Source organism: Nannospalax galili, unplaced genomic scaffold (genome assembly GCF_000622305.1).
Source record: "Nannospalax galili isolate Female #2095 unplaced genomic scaffold, S.galili_v1.0 scaffold622, whole genome shotgun sequence".
NCBI lineage: Eukaryota > Metazoa > Chordata > Mammalia > Rodentia > Spalacidae > Nannospalax > Nannospalax galili.
Window position 1 is genome coordinate 36,022 of NW_008348570.1, and position 23,803 is coordinate 59,824.

The following is a 23,803-nucleotide window of genomic DNA, read 5'->3' on the forward strand; positions in this document are numbered from 1 at the left end:
ATAGCTCAGTGGATATGAGCACTGACTGCTCTTGCAGAAGTCCCAGGTTTGGCTTCCTAGCATCCACATGGTGGCTCATAACCATGTAATTACAGTTCCAGGAGATTGGACACCTTCTTCTGACCTCTGAGGTCACCAGGCACACACATGGTATACGTATATACACACAGGCAAACACTCATACACATAAAATAAAAAAATAAAATTCAAAGCTAAGTACAGTAGCACATTCCTGTAATCCCAGCAGTAGGGAGTTATAGAAAGGAAGATCATGTGCTCAAGGTTACTCTGATCTATCTAGTTAATCATAGACAGCCTCATCTACAGAAGACCATGTCTCGAACAAAACAAAACAAAACAAAACAAAACAGTATTAGGTGTGGTGGCATATGCCTTTAATCCCAGTACTTGGGGACAAAGGCAAGTGGATTTCTGTGAGTTAGAGTTCCAGGCCAGCCCAGGCTACATAGTGAGACCCTATCTCAAAAAAAAAAAAAAAAAAAAAAAAAGTGTGGGACTGGGCTGAAGAGATGGCTCAGCATTTAAGAGCACTGGCTGTTCTTCTAGGGAACCCAGGTTCGATTCCCAGTACTCACATGGCAGCTAACAACCCTCCATAACTCCAGTTTCAGGAGATCCAGTGCCCTCTTCTGACTTCTGTGGGCATTGCATGACATGGGTGCACTTACATACACAATAAATATACATATACATATATACTCATACGCCTTTAATCCTAGCACTCAGGAGGCAGAGGCAGGCGGATCTCTGTGAGTTCAAGGCCAGCCTGGTCTACATAGTGAGTTCCAGGACAGCTGGGGCTACAAGGAGACCCTGTCTCAAAAAGACCAAAGAAAAAAAATTATAATAATTCAATTTACAAAAGTTTAGCAAATAAGAATCCGTTTTTCATGTGAACTTCACATCCAAATTTGCAAAGTGTTCCAGCTGTACATAACAGGCCAGAGGAAAGCATGAAGCTAAACCGTGTACAGAAAGGAGTTAAGGATCAAGGACTAGATTGGAAGGGCAGAGTTTTCGGTTTCGTGCTTATAGATGTACCCTGCAACCACTGGCTTATTCACTGCTTAGAACATAATTTGTTTTGGAAACCAGCAGCAGGCCGAAAGCATGGGTTCCCCCAGCAGATGATAGTAGACACTAGGGGTCAAAGACAAGTCATCAGGTGTTAAGAGGAAAGAAACAGGCAAGCTCAGGTGGTCAAGTTTCTAAAGTGAATTCTAAAGTGGGAGAAGGAAGAAAAAGATTGATCTTGACACTGAATTAAAACACTGGAAACTTCTGTGCACAGGAAAAGTCAAGTTATTGTACATTATCCTATTTTATGACTCTTATAACTCTGAAAATGAAGTTTAAGGCCTAAATAGAACATTAAATTCCCTTGTTCTATTCTCCTAGCCTGATAAATTCTTTCTCCCTTAATTTCTACACCCATGATTGCTGATTACCAAATGGTTAGATAATAGAGAACTGAATTATTAGCAATTAATTAAATTGGGGATGAGTAAGTGCTAAATACTGTTGATAGTGTTTGGACAGGTTTATTGTTGACACTTTTTTTTTGAGACAGGGTCTCCTTGTAGCCCCAGTTGTCCTGGAATTCACTATGTAGACCAGGCTGGCCTTGAATTCACAAAGATCCACCTGTCTCTGCCTCCCAAGTGCTGGGATTAAAGTGTCGACACATTTTTTATTGAGCTTCTACTCTTTGTAAGAATTGGTACCAACAATAGTAGGAGGTGAAAAACTTAGGCTCTTTATTCAAGAAGTTTATGATCATCTAAGAAAATGAGATTGTTGCACTGGATAAAGAATACCAGAAAGTTGGGGCTGGAGCGATGGTTCAGCGGATTAGAGCGCTGACTGCACGACACAGGTGCACGACACGGGTGCACTCACATACATGCAGGCAATACACTCATACACATAAAATTAAAATAATAAATAAGATATTAAAAAAATAATGCCAGAAAATCATGGTTTTTATTGCAATTGAGTTCTATAGGAAGAATCATTTCATATCAGATTGAAGGAGAAAGTTCTAGAATTCTAAATTGGACTTTGGGGAATGAGTAAAGAACTAAAAATTGGAGGCGGGTGAAGGGCAGACCAGGCAGTGGACAAAAGATTCAGACAAAGTTGGAATGCAAGCGATAGACAGACTGAAGAGGCTGAGGATCTCTTCCACACCTGAAACAAGATGGGGGAAGATCAGGGGCAATGTGGGGGACCATGCTGTTTATATTTTATCCATAAAGAAGAAAAGACATGTGGAAGGTCTTTGTTGTTGTTGTTTGTTTATTTTCTGGTCTTTTTGAGACAGGGTCTCCTTGTAGCCCCAGTTGTCCTGGAACTCACTATGTAGACCAGGCTGGCCTTGAACTCACAGAGATCCGCCTGCCTCTGCCTCCCAAGTGCTGGGATTAGAGGTGAGTGTAACATATAGAAGTTTTTAAGGAAAAGATAATTAAAGTGGTATTTACAAGAAATCAGTAGCAGTGAAGAGGGCAATAGATCAATTAAGATGCTCCAACAGACGCTTGAGTCCAGGACAGTCAGGTTGAACCCAAGATACAGCAACAAAAAGGAAAAGAGAAAATGTAACTAAGGAGGAGCCACATGATTTCATAATGGGTGCTGTAGGGTGGGAAAGATCATCTCAGAGTTCTGAGTTTTGGTTCAGTAGTGGTACTAGTGACAGAGTTAGGGAAATCCAAAGGGAGAGGTTGGATGGGCTGAATATAATCAACCTAATTCTAAGAGGTTGTTTAATGTGGCCATGGAATAGCTGAGTAAAAATATTCATTGGAAAGAAACATAAGTATATCTAGGATATTCAGTTATTAGAAAAAAAGTCAGAAGAAAAACCAGTTTCTCTTTCTACTCTTAAAGACCTGAATACTAAAAACTAGTGCATAGTGAGAGATCTACAAATGAGGACAGTTGTGAACTGCTTAGCATGACTTCAGTGTTGTGGGGCAGTGTCATGGAATGAAAGTGATAGGGTTCTGGGGACTTTAGGACTGGGAAGGGAAACCATTGGCTGTATCACCACGTCTTCATGCCATTGAGTGAAATTTGGAGACACTCTGTTAAACTTTAGCCTCAGCAGATTGGAGTCACAAGGGCTTTGAGAGTTTCCTCACACTCCAGATCTGGACATGGAAGACCATAGGAGGCTCCACAGGGACTGAGAAGACAGGGTCTGATTTCAGTCTGGTGCACTTCCCCTTCCTGGACACTGGGTGAGGAGGGGTAGGGAAAGGACAGCTGATACACCCCCTTTTTTTTTTTTTTTAATATATTTGAATTTCATGTGTACAAATGCTTTTCCTGCATATATGTGAGTGCACCACATGTGTGCAAACCCATGGAAGCCAGAACAGAATGTCGGACACCTTAGAACTGGAGTTATGGATGATTGTTAGCTGCCCGGTGGGTGCTGGGAACAGAACCCAGATTCTCTGGAAGAACAGCTACTGCTCTTAACTGCTAAGCCATCTCTCTAGCCTCACAGTATCTTCTCGATTCTGGGGAAAATTTTATTCTGTTTTACTTTGTGAGACAAAGACTCCCTGTGTAGTCCTGGCTCACCAGGAACTCCTTGTGTAGATCAGGCTGGCCTCAAACTTGTAGTGATCTTCCTGCCTCTGCCTCCTAATACTGAGATTACAGGTATGATCTCCCACTTCTAGTTTTTGGGGGAACATTTTTGCTTAGTTTTATAGCAGGAACCTGATGAAAATGCTTGGAGGCTACATTATCACAAAGCAAAATGGAAGGCTCCTGAAAAAACATGAAATATACAGTATTGGAAGGTAGGAAATGATGTGGGACAGTGTAGTGTGCCTGTAGATTACAGTTTCAGACAAAGGAATCTTTTCCCAGTGACATAGCGCGTCATACCCATACCCATACAGAGTCTGTGGAGGAAGTGATTTCCTTATAGCATGTTTGGGTAGCCCTAAGGATAGGTTCCAAGTGAGGGCATTCTGTCTTTCCACACATACATTGAAAAGTTCTGAAGCATAGGATTGAATTTCTCTCTCTCTCTCTCTCTCTCTCTCTCTCTCTCTCTCTCTCTGTCCCTCCTTCCCTCCCTCTCTCCCTTCCTTTCTTCTTTTGAGACTGACTCTTACTATGCAGCCCTGGCTGACCTGGAATTCATTGCGTAGACCAGGATGGCTTCAAACTCACAGAAATCCACCTGTCTCTCTGCCTCCTCAGTGCTAGGATTAAAGGCATGCATCACCATGCCCAGCTAAGAATAGGATTTCTATTCAACTATCTGAGATAGAAGAAGCTTGTAATTCCACGTAAAAGGGGCACTTTGTCATTCATTTTTAGAGACAGGGTCTTGCTATATTGCCTAGGTTGGCCTTGAATTTCTGGACTCAAGTTATCCTCCCACCTCAGCCACCCAAGTAGTTGCGATTACAGGTGTGTGCCATTGGGCTCAGCTAGTCTATTGTTTTATTAATTCCTGCCCCAACTTGTTTTGAAAAAAGATATTAAAATAAGAAATAATATATTTAGGAATCTGAATATATCTAGTCATGATGCATTTTGGCTTTATTTATTTAAGAAATTCTAGGGTGCTGGGTGTGGTAGCACACGCCTTTAGTCCCAGTTTGCAGGAGGCAGAGGCAGGCAGATCTCTGTGAGATCAAGGCCAGCCTGGTTTAGTGAGTGCTAGGCCAGCTGGAGTATAGAGAGACACTGTCTCAAGAAAAAGAAAAAGAAGAAAGGAAGGAAGAAAGAAATGAATGAAAAAGGAAAGGACGGAAAAACGAAAAAGGAAAGCAAGCCTAGGGTGGCTTCATTATTTGTATAGTCTAGGGTGATCTTCAACTTTTGATCTTCTTGCCTCAGACTCCCAGATGCTGGGTTTACAGGTATGTACCACCACACTTGGTTTAGTTCTGAAGTCTTAAAGGATTTTTATTACATTTCTTTGTTTGTATGGGGTGAGACATGCACATGGCACACTTGTGGAGGTCAGAGGACTACTTGCAGGAGTTGATCTCTCCTTCTACCATGTGGGACTTGTACCCACTGAACCATCTCATTGGTCCTAGTTCTAGACTTTTGATGGAATGTCCTTCCCTTTTCTTTGTTCCAAAATGTAAAATATTGGTTAAAGTCTGGTGTGGTAGCATATGATCCCTGTTTTTGAGAGGGGTATTGCTGAGAGTTCAAGGCCACCCTGGACTATATAATGAGGCCCTTTTTCCAAGAAGGAGGAGGAGAAGGAGGAGGAGGAGGAGGAGGAGGAGGAGGAGAAGAAGAAGAAGAAAAAAAAGGTCGGGCTCAGTATAGCTTAGTTCTGGGGAGGTCGTACATGAATAAGCTGATAATATAAAATAATTAAACTAATGATGGATGTATACAGTTGTCATTGATCAATATAATTTTGTAAGCCAGGTGTGGTGGTACACACTTATAATCTTGGTATTCAGGTGGAGCAGGAGGATCAGAAGTTCAAGGTTATTCTTGGATATATAACAAGTTTGAGTTATATGAGACTGCCTAACATAATAGATAGATGATAGATTGGGGGGGCAGAGAGAGAGAGAGAGAGAGAGAGAGAGAGAGAGAGAGAGAAACATTTTTCATATTTAGGTTTGTGCTGCTGGACCCTAACAATAATGGGTTATAGGATGATTCTTGACTTAGTAAGGATAGATGAGCATTGAAAATAGCCAAGGCAAGGCTGAAGTAGAGCTAGTAGGGTGTTTGCCCTACTAAAAGGAGAGGTGGTTGTGCATACCTATTATCCCAGCACTTTGGATGTGGAAGCAGGAGGATCAGGAGCCTCAGCTACACAGAATTTGGGCTACATGAGATTGTGTCTAAAAAACAAAAACAGAGTTCAAGGCCAGCCTGGTCTACATAGTGAGTTCCAGGATAGCTGGGGCTATAGGGAGACCTTGTCTCAAAAAGACAAAACAACAACAACAACAACAAAAACAAAAAAAACCACCCAAAACAAAAACAAAAAACAGGACTGCTGAGATGGCGATGGCTTGCAGAGGAACAAATTCAGTTTGCAGAGGAACAAATTCACCCACACTGAGAGGCTTACAACAGCCTGTAATGCCACCTGCAGGGAATCTACTGCCTCTGGCTTTATTTGCCACCTCCCCCCATATACATAATTAAAATAAATCTTACACACACACACACACACACACACACACACACACACACACACACACTGCCCTTTGAAAGTGAACGGGACTTGGGTTGGTAGAGGCTGGGTGGTTTCAGGCAGGGACCTGTAGGGTCTGAGATCCTCAGGTTGGAATGCACATGGCTTGTAGATGGTGATTCTGAACAGGGATGCTGTGGCTAGAGAGCACCACTTACCCCCAGGGTGCAGACCTTGTGTGTGTTTCCAAGGTCACAGATTTTAAAAACTTTGTGATTTCTAGCTTCAGGAGTCTTTGCTTACTGGAAGTGGTAGGAAATTAGTCATTCTGAAGATTGTTTACTCTTCTTTCTAGCAATCCTAAAAGTGCCAAAGGCAGATCCAAATTGGATGTCATTTCATCTGAACTATGAAAAACACTCTCCCAGGAGAGGCATCAGTAACCTGGTTTCCCCTCTCACCTAAAATTGGTGACTGATGATCTATTTCACAGAGTGCTACTCACTTGGCCTCCTCATTTGGAACTTGTGAGTCCTACAACTTCTCTGCTTTGGCAGAGGAAGATTTTCCCAGGACTAGTTAGCTTCTCCTCTGATATTACCCTCTGCAAATCAGGGCGTTTCCAGGCTGGAGGGAACTTCTTCTGGAGCCAAGGACTCTCCCTCCACAGGTTCCAAGGCACCTCTCTTGCCCTTTGTGTCCCTCTTCTTCTCCAGGTGGACTTACCTAGTTGTAGTGAATGCTACTTTATTTTCTTTTTAAGCTGTTTATCTCTTTCTTGGAGAGACTTTGAGAGGCCCTTAACTTCCACTCAGATGAATTTGGCAAGAGATTAAATTGTCGAAAAACAGAAATGGAAGACTCAAACCAGGATAAGAAGAGATAGAGCATGCCTTCCTGAACAGATCCACAGTTCAGGAAGCATTCAGACTCACAAAAGCCACTTTGACCCCTTCATGTGTGCCAAGCAATCAAACGAGGCAGAAGAGCCCCCGGAAGGAATGTGACCTGCAACCTTTGATAAGTTTGGGCCCTTCAAATGAGACTTAAATGCAGCCACTTCAAGGTGGTCATTCATCCAATGAAAGTAGGCTTCCATACTTTTTTTTTTCCTGGCTGATGTTGATACATATCAATTCAACCAAACTTCCCTAACCTGACTAAACAAAATAGTAACATATCAATGGAGTAGGCTTGGAGGATCAATGGTTTTCCACATTTTGATGGAAAGAAGTTTCTAGATGCTGGCGAGCTAAGGAATTGTCCACTCTGTGCGCTTTGTCCTGGTTCTTACTGGCTCTGGACACAATGGGCTGTGTGCAATGGTGGAGTTTCAGACTTGCTTTGGCGAGAGAGTATTCTTTAGGAATCCATTGCCCTTACTCAATCTGCTGGTGGGCACATGAGGTATATTTCTGTAGGGGAATTTTGCTTAATGGAATAATTTTTTTCCTTTTTTTTTTTTTAACAAAAATCATCTCAAGGCTAATTTTTTCCCTATATTTATATACTAATTTGTCCCCCCCAATTTGGTATTGGAGAGCCAACCCAGGGGCTTACACACTCTAGGCAAGCATTCTACTACTGTGCTAATCTTTTTTAAAAATTCTTTTTGGGTGGGGTGTGGGAGTGCACACCTTTAATCCCAGCGCTCAGGAGGCAGAGGAAGGTATCAAAAAAAAATTCTTTTTGGTTTTCTGAGACAGGGTCTCCCTGTAGCCTCAGCTGGCCTGGAACTCACTATGTAGACAAGGTTGACCTCATTCTCACAGAGATTCACTTTCCTCTGCCTCCTGAGTGCTGGGATTAAAGGCGGGCGCCATCACACCCAGCTGGTCTAACTCTTTGTTAATTTGAATCAAGTTTTGATAAATAGCATGTGTCTCTGAGTCTACTGGGTGAGAATTCAGATCACTTTTGCAGGCATTTTTTTGTGTATATATGTGTGCTTGTATGTGTGAATGCATACCACATGTGTGCAGGAGCCCCTGGAGGTTAGAAAAGGGCATTGGATCCCATGGAACTGGAGTTACAGACAGTTATGAGCCACCACGAGGGTGCTGGGAACTGAACCTGGGTCTTCTGTAAGAGCATCCAGTGCTTTTACCCATTGAGCCATCTCTCTAGCCCACACCTCTTTTTAAAATTTATTTTATGACAGGTATTTTTTGGAGAACACTTGAGGACATTCTTAGGAAAGTGGTGCTGGATTAGGAGACAGAAGATGAGCAATCACCCCCTGTTCTTTAGTTTCTTATAGCCTAGGGAGGAAGTCAGCATTCAAGCCCTTCTGATTCAAGGGCAGGGTCACCCTGTTTTTAGCAGCACACATATTTAAGAAAAGATCAAGTAAAAAGCTCACTTAAAGACACAGATCATTTTCAGATGAGGCTATTTATTAGTTGGCCTGTCTGGTGGCAGAATCCTATTTTAATTAATAAACTATTACACTGTAGCCCAGGCTGACCTGGAACTCACTATGTAGCCAGAGCTGGTCTTGAATTTGTAATCCTCCTGGCTCTATATCCCAATTGCTGGGATTATAAGTGTGCCCCACCACACCTAGCTTCTATTTCTTTAATTGGTTGCCTTTGCCACTTTAAATTACTATATATTCAATGATAAATTTTATCTGGAAGTAGGCATAAAAAACTACATTGTCTTTGAGATACCCCCATTTTAAACACTATGCCTATATAGTGTGAGATTTGTCTTATATCCTTATCATATAGTTTCTGAGAGTCACATTACATTTTTTTGTTTTCTTCTATTGTGTTGATTAATAAATTATATGGATGTACATAAGTATATCTTAAAATTCTAGAATAAGCTGTACTTGATAACAGTGTTGTATCTTTTGTTTGATGGTATTTTATTTGGAACATGTACAAGTTCATCAGTCTTGGAGTAGATTTAATATCAGAATCCCTAAAATATATTTGATGATTTACATATATCCTATTCATTGGACTAGATTAAATAACAGTCCAGGGATTTAATGCTAAGTCATATCTTATTTGAGAAAGTAGATAATTAATCCTTCTTTCCTCTCTCTCCTCTTCTTCCCTTTCTTCAGATAGGGTCTAGCTCTGCTGCCCAGGATAACCTTGAACTCAAAATCCTCCTCCTGCTGATCAGCCTCAGGAGTGTTGAGATTGCAGGCATGCATGCCTCTGCCTAGCCTGACCTTCCTTTTCAGTCTTCTACAGATCATTGTTCTGCTTAGCTTTTTGACAGCTTTTAAAAGAACAGATCTCTGAATGCTTAGAAGATAGTCCATTTCACCTAGCCTTTAAAATGTATTGACAACAGTGCCAGGCAAGGCGGTATATTCCTTTGATCTCAGCACTCTAGGCAGAGGCAGGAGAATTGCAAGCTTGAGGCCAATCCAGGCTGTGTAATGAGACTGTCTCAGTCTAAACCAACAGAAGAAAACAAAAGCAATTATTGGCAATAAATTACACACAGCATTTTACTAGAAGTAATTCACATCTTTGAGCTGGTAGTTATACCCCTTGTGTGTGTGTGTGTGTGTGTGTGTGTGTGTGTGTGTATCTTGTTGTTATACCTCGTGTGTGTGTGTGTGTGTGTGTGTGTGTGTGTGTGTGTGTGTACATATGGCATGGCACAGTATATGAAAATTGGAGAAGAGCTTGCAGGAGTCCGTTCTCTCCTTCCACTGTATGAGTTCTGGGAATTAAATTCAGTTCTTCAGGCTTGGTGGCCCCAACGCCTCCTTCTCCAGTTTTTAGTCTTCTTTCATATTCTTTTCTTCTCCCTCAATATCTCTCACTCATCACACATCAGATTTTTTTCATTCTATTCAGTCTGCTTATTCCAATAGCTACAAAGTACTTGGGAGGCTGAGGCAGGGTAGTTGCTGTAATTTGGAGGCCAATTTAGGCTACATAAGTACTACACCAATCAGAGCTATATAGCAAGACCGTCTCAACAACAACAACAACAAATCAAGTAGATACAGAGTCTACTTGATTTGATTGATTGATTGTTCAATGCTAGACATGCATTTTTGTAATAGCAGTAAAGGTGGTGTCTATATCACTGTGCTGTGAAATACTGCAGCATGAAGCATTTAAGCATACAAGCTTGGTGCTTCCTGTGTAGCTTAGGGATGGCACTCAGTTACTTTGAATTTCCTTCTGCATAAAATGGTGGACACACCCTGTGCTCACTGGTGACCAAGTGCAATGTCAGCAAGTCTGCTTTGAAAACTATGAAATGTGTACAAGCAGGTGTTATTGTCACAAAATCAGGTTGCTTTTAGCCTGTACAGGAAAAAAAACCCACAGACCTTTTCATAATTGTTTTCAGCAGTTTTTGGACATCACAAAGGTTATATCTCCTTTCTGAAAATGTTTGGAAGGATTTATCCTGATGAATTATTTTAGTTTCAGGGGAAATATTTCTTCATCAACCTTCCCCCAACAGGAAAAGTTCTCCTACTAAATTAAAAATATGCACTAAAGACCCATTCAATAAAGGACACTGGAATGGAAATTAACTGAAATCTGCTTTCAATTAATTTCAATTCCCTGAAGTACCAAACTTTCCTTTTTGGTCCCAGCAGTAATTGGAAAGCAATAGGCAATCCTAAGTTTTTGTGATCTTGTGTGTGTGGGGTGGAGGAGGAGGGTATGCATTCTAGGTCATTCTGGGGGAGGGCAAGGAGATTTTTTTTTTGTTCTTTAGGTTCCTATTAATTTTGCTATGAAGAATTTTGAGGTAATTTCATAACAATATGTCTATAACTTTTAGATGTATGTTTTCATATTTCTATTTCTCTATAATTATAATTTTAGAATCTGTTTTTTTGTTTTTGTTTCTTTTTTTTTAAACAAGGGTCTTCCTTTAGCCCCAGCTGATCTAGAATGCACTATGTAGACCAGGCTGGTCTCAGTCTCATAGAGATCCACCTGCCTCTGCCTCTCAAGTGTTGAGACTAAAGGTGTGCGCCACCAGGCCTGGGAGAACCTGTTTTCTGAATAGCAGAAATTGATTTAGAAAGAAAATACACCTCCATGTTATAGTAATGTGAATCAAACAAACACAGAGAGATTCTGATTGCGAGAGATGCAGAGGGGACCCAGAACTGCAGCATCTTTGTGTCTTCTGCTGAGCCCCCAAAGCACACTCAAGAAAGCCTGATAGGGCTGTGGATGTAGCTCAGGTAGTACAGTGTTTGCTAGTCTGCCCGAAGGCCTGGGCTCAGTCCCCAACTGGACATGGTGGCACATGCCTGTTATCCCAGCATTTGTGAAATGGGAGCCGGAGGATCAGAAGTTCAAGGGCATCTTCAGCTTCATACTGAGTTCAAGGCCAGCTTGGAGAGTTGGCTCAGTGGTTAAGAGTATTTGCTGCCGTAATCCTGAGGACCTGAGTTTGGATCCCAGAAGACATAACAAACCGGGCATGGTTTTCCATGCCTGTAACCTGGAGTTGTTGGGTGTGGAGACAGAAGACTCTCTGGGACTTGATGACTACCAGCCTAGCTTAAAGACAGGAGGACCTCCAGGTTCAAGAAGAGACCCTGCCTCGCTTAAAGGAATAAAGTGGAAAGTGAGAGAGGAGGAAGACACTTGACACTCTCCTCTAGTTTCTGTCAGTGCACCCAGGCACAGGCAGAGCATATACACACATGCATAAACACACACACAGAGAGAGAGAGAGAGAGAGAGAGAGAGAGAGAGAAACTCGAGGGCGTCAAAGAGTCCAAATTGAAAACTACTGTTTTCAATTATTTTAATTTTATGTATATTAGCGTATTGCCTGAATATATGTAAGTGCACCTGTATTGTGCAATGCTCTAGGAGGTTGAAAGAGGGCGTCGGATCCCCTGGAACTGGAGTTAGGGACGATTGTCAGTCGCCATGTGGGTGCTAGGATTCAAACCCAGGTCTTCTGCAAGAGCAGTCAGTGCTCTTAACCACTGATCCACCTCTCCGTTCCCAGAAAAATTATTGTTTTATATAAGGATCAAGGTGTGATTAAGAGACCACTGGACTCCCTCTAAAACCATAGCAGTGTTTTCTCATGGGTCTGCCCAGACCTAGAGGATGTTTTAAAGCTCACTCTGCAATTGTGGAGATGCAAAAGAAAGTAAAGTAAAGGAGGAATACAAGTCCTGGAGACTGGGTGAGAGGCGTTTATTCCACGGTACACAAGACTCACAGGCTACCAAGGGCAGGGTAAAGAATTTCTGGGGACTGGGGACATAGCTCAGTGTTAGAGCACTTGCCTTAGCCAGAACTCTGAGCTCAGGACTTAGCATCACATTAATTAATTAATTAATTAATTAATTAATTCTTACACTTAGAGAGTGAGGGATTCTTAGAACAAAATAGAAAGCAGACTGCAAGTAAGGCCTCAAAGGGAGCTGTATAATTGTAGTAAGACTTTTTCTAGAAAAAGCCATACTACTTTTCTATGTATTCTTGCCATTATTCCACCCTTCAAAACATGCTTTTCAACATGTGATATTCATTAGTTGATCAACTTTTTAACCCAGAAATTCCCTTGTGGAGAGTTGGGGGGTGATGGTGCATGTCTGTAATCCCAGAAAGTCTGGGGAGTCATGGGTTAGAGAGCAGCCTAGGCAACATAGTGAGACCTACCTCAGAAAAAAATTCCTTCAGGAAACACAGCCTAAATATGAAAAAAAAAGGACTACATTTCTTTTTCTAACCACTATGACAGTAAGAACAGAAAAATACTATAATAATCAGAAGAGAGAAAAAAAATGATACATTTCCTCAAGCATCTATTTCAGGAATTAAATATGATGGTTACAAAATTGTCCAGAAAAAGCCAAGGGTAATGAAAGGACCAGTTCTGGACTCACCTGAATCACAATCCTGGCTTCTGCCATTTCTTAATCTGCGATGCTGGGCACTTGTGATCATCATCATCATCATCATCACTTTGATTTTTTTTTAAGACAGGATCTCATTGTAGCCCAAGTTGGCCTCAAATTACATTTGTGCCAATGATGGATGACCTTAAACTCCTGATCATCCCACTTCTATGTCTTCAGTGCTGGGGTTAGAGGTGTGCTCCTGCATGCTCACCCTGGGCATAGTATTATACTTCATTTTTCCCCAGTCTCATTATTTTCATCTATAAAATGGGGCTAACGAGACATGCTAAACAAGATCAGTGTGAATATTCAGTAAATGTGGCAACAGAAATAAAATGTGAAGTACAGTGCTTGGCACATGGTAGAGTTAAAGAAATGTTCAATTTCCTCTCCACCATTCTTTATACAGCATGTGGAAAAACATGAATGCTCTGACAACACGTTTAAAAAAACTTAAAAATAAACACAATTTCCTAGGAGGAGGAAATGACAAAATTAAGTAGAAAAGTCCATTTGAAAGAAACGTAAAAGGCTTTAAAGATCTGTCTACTTAAAAACAACAGAACCATGTGGTCTGATAGGTAGGTGATATTTTGGGGTTTTAGTCTGTTTTGGTTTGTTATTGAGACAGGGTCTTATGTAGCTCCTGCTGGCCTCAAACTTACTACATAGCCAAAGATGATCTTTAACTTCTGATCTCCTGCCTTTAACTCCTGAGTGCTGGGATTATAGGCACACATTCACCACACATAGTTTACAAGGTGCTGGGGATCAAACCCAGGGCCTTATGCATATTGGGAAAGCATTCTGCCCACTGAGTTACATTCTCAGCCCTAAGGACAGAAGATAGTTAAAAGATAACCACTGTCCACATTATGAGTAAAAACTATTCTGAAAACAATAGCAATTACAATAAGGTATGACAAAGAAATAACTACACTAAGTATTGGAAGATAAGATGGGGTTGGGACTCCATGGAGGAGCACTTGCCTAGCAGGTGTGAGGACATGGGTTTGACCCCCAGAACCTCAAAATAAATAAGAGAAAAAGATAAAAACAAATCTAATAATTTCTTCTCAGGTTTTTGGCTAAGATCAAGTATAACAATATCTAATATTAATATATATATTCTTTCAAATGCCATAATTAATAAAGGAATTTAGTTTGATAGGTGAATACAAAAATAAACACACACAAATAAATAAATAAATAAACAAACAAACAAAAATAGAGACTACAAAAACCAGATAGAACTAGAAATGGGGGGAAAATGCCAATCACAATAGCAATAGCAATGAGAACTAAAAAAAGTAAAAAGGGACAGGCATGGTGGTGCACGCCTTTAGTTCCAGCACTTGGGAGGCAAAGGCAGGCATATCTCTGTGAGTTCAAGGCCAGTCTGGTCTACATACTGAGTTCCAGGCCAGCTGGGGAGACCCTGTCTCAAAAAAAAAAAAAAAGAAAAAAAAAAAGAAATTTAACCACTGAGAGATGGCTCAGTGGTTAAGAGCATTGACTGCTCTTGCAGAGGACCTGGGTTTGATTTCCTAGCACCCACATGGCAGCTAACAGTCTGTAACTAGCTGGGCACAGTGGCATATACCTTTAATCCCAGCACTTGGGAGGCAGAGGCAGGTGGATCTCTGTGAGTTCGAGGCCAGCCTGATCTACATAGTGGGTTCCAGGACAGTTGGGGCTACAGGGAGACCCTGACTCAAAAAGACAAATAAAAAAAGATTTGATAAAAGAAAAATTCAAATTCTCCCAATTAACATGTAAATCTAATATCATTCCAATGTGAATTTCAGTTTTGGGGGTAATGAGTAAAATATTTTTAGACTTTACTGTCTTATGGAAAAATATCGGGAAAAGCAAGTTATAAAAAGAATAATAGTTGTCTTACCTCACCAAATATTTTTAACATACTGGAGAATATAATCTGTGATTTAGAAATGGGAATAAATGAATAGATGGATGGATGGAGGATGGATGGACAGACAAACAGATAGATGAGAGGCCATAATAGATTTCAGTGTATATGGCAATTTAATGCTACAAAAATTGATATGTCAGCTCCATGAAGGAAAAAGACGGTTCACTCAACCTGCACAGAATCAGAGCTTACACTTGGAAGACAATGAAGTGGGGTATTCCCTTATCCTATATATAAAACTAAACTCCAGTTGACCTAAGTGCTTTTAAGAAATAGAAAAGTCTTGAGGAAAATTTAGGAAAAGATATAATGTTGAGGGTTTTAGAGAGCTTAAAAATGAACTCAAGAAGCTTTAGAGTTAAAGGAAACGATCTCTTTGACTTTATTTAAAACATGCTTCAATAGCAAAAGTCATCAGGAAGTCAAAAGAAAAAAACAAATGGTAACAATATATAGCATGTGATAGTCTCTATTACACAGAAGCTCTGATTAACTGATAAGGAAAAAGTAAATGACCAAAGAGAAAAATAGGCAACTCAGAGGAATTGATAATTCACAGAGGGGCAAACCTATAAGCACCAGTTAAGTATATGCAGAGATGTTGGCAGACTGGCAGTCAACAAAAATAATGGGAAATCTCACTTGTCACCCATCTGACTGGCTAACAAGAAGTAAAACATGTTAACATTCCTACTTGCTAGACTGATGCAAGAGAAAAGGTGCCCAAATCTGTTAAAACCCCAAATAAAGGGGCAATTGAAAATTTTTTGCATTTTTATTTTATGTGTATGAGTGTATTGCCTATGTGTGTGTAAACACCCATGTCATGAAATGCCCACATGTTAGCCACCATGTGGGTGCTGGAAACTGAACCCAGGTCCTCTGCAAGAGCAGCCAGTGCTCTTAACCACTGAGCCATCTCTACAGTTCCATAATAGGGCAATGAAGACCACTTGCTGTTTTTCCAGAGGACCGAAGTTTGGTTTCCAGCACTGAAGCTGCTCACAACTACCTCTAACTCCAGCTCTAGGGGATCTGACACCTTCTTCTGACCTCTGCAGGCACCTGCACATGCATGACATACAGAGACACATAAATAAAAATAAAAATAAATCTTAAAATCTCAAATAAATAAAACTACCAGTGTGTAAGCTCCGTGTTCCGAGGCTTCTTGTGTTGCTGTTTGCAGTGGCCAAATGGTGGAGATAAAGGGAGAGGCCACCCATGCAGGAATGACCAACACAGTCCATTCAAACCATGGGAGAGTAAGCGGCCAATAAGGATAATTTCTTAGATATATACTAATTAATTTGGAGACATAGCCATGATCTATTAAGTGATAAAGGTAAAATGCAGAAAGGTATAGAAAGAATCTTCAATGGCAGCCTCATCGTACTCATGAATAGTCTGTCTATACCTTTGGATGCGATCCTGTGAGGATGGAAAAAGGAATGGAAGAATAATAGAGGTTAACATGAGTCAGGGTTAGGGAGGAAATGGGCAAATAAAAATAGGGCATAAATAATGGTGATCTAGGGACTGGAGAGATGGCTCAGTGGTTAAGAACACTAGTTGCTCTTACAGAAGACCCAGGTTCGGTTCCCAGCACCCACATGGCAGCTAACAACCATTCATAACTCCATGGGATCTGATGCCTTCTTTTGACCTCTGTGGACATTGTACAACCAGGTGCATTTACATATATGAAGGCAAAACACACACACATAAAAATAAAAATAAATAAAATTTTTTAGAAAGTGGGAATTATAGCTATAAAACCTTACATGACTTATATAAATGATTGTGTAGAATATAAACAAAATGTGATGGTGACATTTCTTTCAGTAAAGGCGTTATATAAGTATCCCTACCCTACTTTCCAATTTTTTGTGTAGTTTTTTTTTCTTTTGTAATTAAGAATTCTAACTTGTATCAATCAAACACCTTTGTAATATCTTGAAATCAATGGCTACACAGATGTGTATCTGTAAGCTTGATACCCTAGTTTTGAAATATACACGTTTTCATTTTTATTTAGGATATATGGAGTTTTTGCTTCTTTCTTTTCAAATAGTTATAGCTAACCTATAACTAAATCTTCAGGAAGAAATTAGCCACAAAAAAATGGCTTTATACATTTCAAGGTTTTTTTTCCCCCCTTCTAAATAGAAATTGCTAGAAATTACTCCTAACAGTAATATTCAAAGCCTTGTGGGGGAGCTGAGGATGTAGCTTAGCCAGTAGAGTGCCTGTGTAGCATGTATTAAGTCTTGGGTTCAATTCCCAACACTATATCCACTGGGTATGGTGGCATATGCTGGTAATCCCAACATTCAGGTGGAGGATCAGAAGTTCAAGGTCATCCTTGACTCTACAATGAGTTTGAGACCAGGCTGAATACATGAGACCCTATGTCATGTGTCCATTAAGCCTGAGATTTGGAGAGGCTAGGAGAGCTCTACACTCTCAGCCTATGTAATATGAGGCTTATAAGGTGGAATAATTTTTCAAACATAGGAAAGGGTAAAATGCTGAATGGGAAACAATGTTGAATGACTAAATGGAGCCCCAAGGTGCACATTTTCTATGTGTGTGTTTGATTGCATTCTGAACTTACAGTATCATGTCTAAAGGTCACAAAAGCCAGCCCACATTTGCTAAGGGTCTCCGGGGTGCAAAGAAATCCACCAGATGCCGAAAACGGTGGAATAGAAACAGATTTATTGCCCTGCATACTTGCTCAGGTTTTTCTTTTTAAGGCAGTTCCCCTCAGCTGTCACTTGCTAAATAAAGTCAATAAGTTTTGATTTGATCCAAAAGAGAATGTGGCATACTAAAAACTACCATGTTTTGTTTAGTAATGAATTTCATAGTTATAAAATAGTATTTGTAGGGGCTGGAGAGATGGCTCAGCGGTTAAGAGCACTGACTGCTCTTGCAGAGGACCCGAGTTCAATTCCCAGCACCCACATGGTGGCCACGAACTGTCCTTAACTCCAGTTCTAGGGGAATCCGACGCCCTCTTCTGACCACTGAGACATTGCATGACACAGGTGTACTCACATACATGCAGGCAGTACACTCATACACATAAAATAAAAATAATAAAAAAAATTTTTAAATAGTATTTGTAGGCCAGTAAGATGTCTCAGCAGGTAAAGGTGCTTGTTGTGCAAGCCTGATGACCTGAGTTCAATCCCCAGAACCCACGTAAAAGTGGAAGGAGAGATCCAACTCCACAAAGCTGTCCTCTGACCTCCACACACATGCTGTGGCACACACTCCTCCCCAGTAACAATAAATTAAAATGTTTGCCTTTCCTGGATGTGATGGCCTGTGCCTTTAATCCCAGCACTCAGGAGACAGAGGCAGGTGGATCGCTGTGAGTTCCAGGCTAGCCTGGTCTACATAGCGAGTTTTAGGTTAGCTGGGGTTACAGGGAAACCCTGTCTCAAAAAGACCAAAAAAAAAGTTTGCCTTTAAGTTTTAAGTTAAATGCTTACTCAATTTAGTAATTTTATTCTTTTGGAATTGTTTAACCTTAAGCTGTCTTCAGTGTTTTAGAGTTTACCCACAAAGCTGGTTAGTATCTTCCTCAGTGTAACCTGATATCCTTTATTCCTTGCTGTAATTGGCAGGTACAAGGAAGGGGAGGTGGCCTGACCCAGGACGATGGAGGTGCAGTGTTGAAGAGTAAGCTGGAGGAGAGAAGCAACAGGCATCATGGAAAAAAGCAAAACGAAGCAAGGTCAGATTTTCTGTCTTGCTTTGGAGTTCTGAATCCAAGAAATGTAGAGTTTAGTCTTATCACTGTTTCCAAATGCCATTTTTCTATCACCGTCTTAGTGACAATGGCAGCACAGACTTGCTGGAAATAGGAACACTTGGCTTGAACCATCCCCTTATTTTTCTTAGCTATAACATCAGGATTGCCTCTGGCCAACACGTTGAATAAGGTGCATTCCACTAATAGATGTACAGCACCTTCTAGGCTGATTAAAGTGCTTTTCCTTTTCATTTATCAGACAAAAGCAACCAAGTATAAGTCATTCTGTCATCATCTCCAACATACAGAGGATGGAACAGCCATAGAGAAGCCAGGAGACAACCACAAAGGCTCAGGTCTAGGCCTGACATCCTGGTCTGTGTCCCCAGTCTTGGTGTGGATATCATATAAAATGAGCTAAATTATCCTTATGCAAGCTCTTGGGATGAGTTTTGGTAAGCTTGAACATCAGAATTTCATAGGGACAGCGTCTTTGAGTACAAGTCCTGGACTGAGTTTATATATTATCTATGAACTTAACATATGGAGGCTGGTTCCTCTAATGAGGGTTTTCCATACCAGCACGTCTAAAGAGAATGATATATACATCCATGCAACTAAAAGTTTGCTGTCAGGAGTTTCATCTAGAAGCTGCTTGCTTCATGTAATGACTCTAGGGAGCAGCAGCCAAACAGACAGATGAGCAAATGCCCTGTGTTGATTGCCTCATCTTCCTGGTCAAACAGCGTGATTCTAAGCCAACCTGTTTTTCTTCCTAAGATGTAAATGATTTTTACCACCTGCTCTTTCAATTTTGTGTTCCGTGTCTCCAGACTCTAGTGGTGACAATGCTGTTTTCTTTCTGCCTACATTCTTCCCAGAATGCTTCTGTTGACAATTCCTTTCTATCAGCTCTCTTGCCTAGAAGGACAGCAATCCCTCAGTTGTTTGTGGCAATGAGAGGAGGGCAGTGTCCTTCCTGAGACCAGTAAGTGACAGCTAGACATGTACTTGGCTGTCTTGGTTTCTTTCCTGTTGCTGTGATAAAATACTCTGACTCAAGCCATTTAAGGGAGAAATGTTCATTTAGCTCACAGTTCCCGGTCACAGTCCATCGCGAGACGGAAGTCCCAGCGGCAGAACTTGAGCGAACTGGCCACATCTCATCCACAGTCAAGATTGGAGAGCGGCAAGCGAATGCAGCTTTTAGTGCTCGGTGTGTCCTTTCCATCTCATACAGTCCAGGATCCCAGTTCAGGGATGGCCCTGGCCCCAGTTACAAAGGGCCTTCCCGCCTCAATTAGCTTAATCAGACAGTCCTTCACAGACATTCTCAGAGGCTAACCTTAACCTAGACAAACCCTCACAGGTGTGCTCCAAGGTCTGCCTCCTAGGTGAAGAGTTGGCAACTGATACTTAACCATCACACTAGTGAAGAGTAGCCTTCCCAACTATAGAGCTGCCCACTCAGGTTCACTTCAGTCAACCCCAAGAATGTGAGGGAGACACTCCAGGGCAACCCCTTCTGGCTAGTTACTGACCAACATTTACTGAGTTTGGTGGAGAAATTTCCCCACTGTGGAAGAAAAGGGATTTCTGCAATAATTTTATCAGGTAGGTATAGTTTGGTCATTGGGTTATGAATCTAAAAACCACCAGCACCAGCTTCTTTTTCTGTTCCTGATTCATTGGTTCTTGATTTGCAGATACAGTTACAGGAGCCTATAAATTACTTTATTCTTTACGTGTGTCTGATGAGGGACAAGGCGAGTTGTGTGAATTAAACAAAGTTCTTTCTTCCTGCAGGAGAGAATGAACATATACCAGTGAATAATCCTTCCACACAGATTTACCAGGTAAAGACAATATGTTGTTTTAAACACTGCCATGTGCAATAGTGGTGACTGTCCATTATGTACAGTGTTTTTTTTAACACTCACAAAGTGCTTCTGCACCCAGTCTGGCATTTGTTCTCTTAACAAGGCCATGAGATAGGCAGAGGGCCATTCACAGCGTACCTTTGCTAGAGCTGATAACCACAGGACAAGTTATCCAGTTTGTAAAACGTGGCACTACTATCCCCTCTCCTCTCTGCTCTTCTTGTGGATGGCCACAGTCACTGTCACCACTGCACCAGGCAGTAACGTCGCCATCAGACAAGAGGCAGCAAGAGCTGCTTTTCCTCAGCCAGATGTGGTAGCACACACCTATAGTCCTAGCACTGGGGACCCTGAAGCAGGAGGATTGTCAGTTCAAGGCCAGCCTAGACTACAAAGTAAGATTACCCTGTCTCAAAAAAGGAAAATCTGTTTTTCTTAATTACCTATTTTTTTCCCCCAGGAAGAATTGAGAATTATAAGAGCATTAGCATTGAAAGTGTTCAAACATAGTGACAAGAAAAATATTTTAAGTTCATTTTAAACAATGGGAAAATTGTGATGTTTTGCAAGGACAAAGTTCTGTAGAACATCTTTGCATCAGGCTGCTTTGGCTCTGGAAATGGAATTTGGGTTTTTTTCTTCCAACTAGAAATTTAATTAAAGTTTTGTCTTTAGCCCTCATAGCTTTTTCTGACATACGTTGTATCATAGAAGTAGCTTGAGCTAGGGAAATGTGCGCCTCTCTAGGCTTAACATTGTTATCGGGATAACAAGAAAGAAAGCTCTAGGGGGCCTGGGAGAAAAGGCTCTTTAAATTTTTTCAATATTTATTTACTCTGTATGTGTGTGTGTGTGTGTGTGTGTGTGTGTGTGTGTGTGTGTGTGTGTGTGTGTGTGTGCGTACTTGGCACCACATGCATGTGGAGGTTAGAGGACAACTCTCATTCGTCATTTCTCTCCTTCCACCATGTGGATCCTAGGGACTGAACTCTGGTTGTCAGGTTTAGAAGCAGGTGCCTCTACCCACTGAGCAATCCCATCAGCTCCTTAAGTTGGGCTTTTAAGCCCTTCCAAGTGAAAGAGAGGAGTCCAGGGGAGCAGATAGTTCAGGAGAAATGTTATTTAGGTTAGTTGAGTTTAAGGGTGGTAAAATGTACCTAACTACTTCCCAGAAGCATCATGCTGTGGGCCCAGTGGGAGCAAGCAGCACAGGAGCACACAGCATTGTTAACCATACTGAGCTTAGATCAGCAATGCCTCATTTCAACTTAATTCGTATTTGTTGAATAGTTACTATGTGCAAAGTCAACTGATGGGAAATTAACAGATGGAACAGACTTTCTCATTGATTTATAAGGATCCACAACTTTGAAATGACAAGTGTGCTGGATAGCTTTAGTGTCAACTTGACACACCTGGGTTGAGGCAGCCTCAATTGGGGAATTTCCTCTATTGGACTGGCCTGTGGCCATGTCTGAGGGGCATCTTCTTGATGAGCAATATGGGAGGGCCCAGCCCACTGTGGGTGGTGCCACCCCTGGGCAGGTAGGCCTGTGTTGTATAAGAAAGCAGGCTGAGCAGGGGCCAGGGGAGCAAGACAGTAAGCAGCATTCCTCCATGGCTTGTGCTCCAGCTCCTGCCTCCAGTACCCCCGAGTTCCTACCTTGGGCTCCCTGATAAACTGCGACCTGGGAGATGTAAGCTGAATAAGTTGGTAGTGGTCAGAGTGTTTTGTCACAGCAATGGAGAAACAAACTAAGACAAGTGATGGGCAGCTCATATGAGACAGGCTTTTGGAAAAGATGACAGTGAAGAGGGAAGAGATGAGTTATTGTTGACTAAAGATTTGAACCAGGCACTTGAGAGTAAGCCAAAGATTTGACAAATGACTGTGACCAAGCTTCCTTCCTTGGTCAGCTCCAACAAAGGCCTGCATAGAGAAGTAGGTCTTCTCTCAATAATGATTTGATGCCTCATGGGTTCAAGACCTCTAAAAGCTTTTTCCCTGCCCACCTCCTGTCTGTTCATATCTGACCTGTGTATGACCTTGAATGAGTGTATCTCTTTAAATCAGGTATGATTTGAAATCTATTACAGATTGAATGTAGGTCACTCCCTGGATGTTGGCTAAATATAGCTATGGTGGGGGATGGCCTTGTTATCTCTTTGTATCACAAACCTAAGTATATCTGTTCACAGTGGAATACTCAAAGCAGTGAAGCCACAGTTGGTTTATGTGACCTCTGTGGTACCTCGACAACCCTATCCTTGTTTTAGAACACTTCCTAAGTCTGTTAACTCCAAGCAACTTTTAATCAAAAGGAGGAGGAGGAGAGGAAGAGGAAAGAGGGCAGTGGGTGGTAGTTAACCATAGGAAAATACAATCTATATTAGAGGGGATAATAGTATCTGAAGGAAAATGTGCAATTTTAGCAATTTTCTCCATATTTTATTTTCATATAGATTCCATCTCTTCCAGATGCTATTACATATATTAATTTATTTTTAAAAAATTCCAGTGCTGGGTGTGGTGGTATATGCCTATAATTGCAGCATGTGGGAGGCAGAGGCAGGTAGATCTCTGTAAGTTCAGATCTACATAGAGAGATCCAGGCCAGTCAGGGCTTCATAGAGAGACCCTGTCTCAATTTTTTTTTTTTTTTCCTGACCGTTAATCTAGAATGTAAGCTCTGAGGACAGAGACTTAGTCTGTTCTACTTTGTTGTAGTCCCACATAAAGCACAGCTTGGCATGTAATACACATTCAAGAAACAGTAGTTGAACAAACCAGTGACCATCTAAACAATGTGCATGTTGCTTTAAGCCAAGAAGTCTGATGCAGTCATTCAGTCAGCTGGGAGATAGTGTTGGGGAAAACGGTTTTTTTGGGGGAAAAGAATCCTTATTGTATGTTCTAATCAAAACAGACTCTAAAGTGCTTTTTAAAAATTTATTATTTTTTATTTTATGTGTATGCATGTATTGCCTGCATGTATGTAAGTGGACCCGTGTTGTACAATGCCCACAGAGGACAGAAGAGGCTGTCAAATCCCCTGGAAATGGAGTTACGGACAGTTGTTAGCTGCTATATGGGTGCTGGGATTCAAACCCAGGTCTTCCGGAAGAAGAGCCAGTGTTCTTAACCATCGAACCATCTCTCCAAAGTGTTTCTTAAAAT

At 41.2% G+C, this 23,803-nt stretch overlaps 1 protein-coding gene across 1 annotated transcript in view; it reads left to right on the top strand.

Annotated features, from left to right (window-relative positions):
• The window catches only part of Arhgef33 (Rho guanine nucleotide exchange factor 33), a gene marked incomplete in the record, with an annotated part of 95,776 nt that overhangs the window by 14,254 nt on the left and 57,719 nt on the right, over window positions 1-23,803 (top strand). The window contains 2 exon segments of the mRNA XM_008845500.1: window positions 18,618-18,727; window positions 20,552-20,601. Coding sequence (XP_008843722.1) covers window positions 18,703-18,727; window positions 20,552-20,601 — 75 coding nt within the window.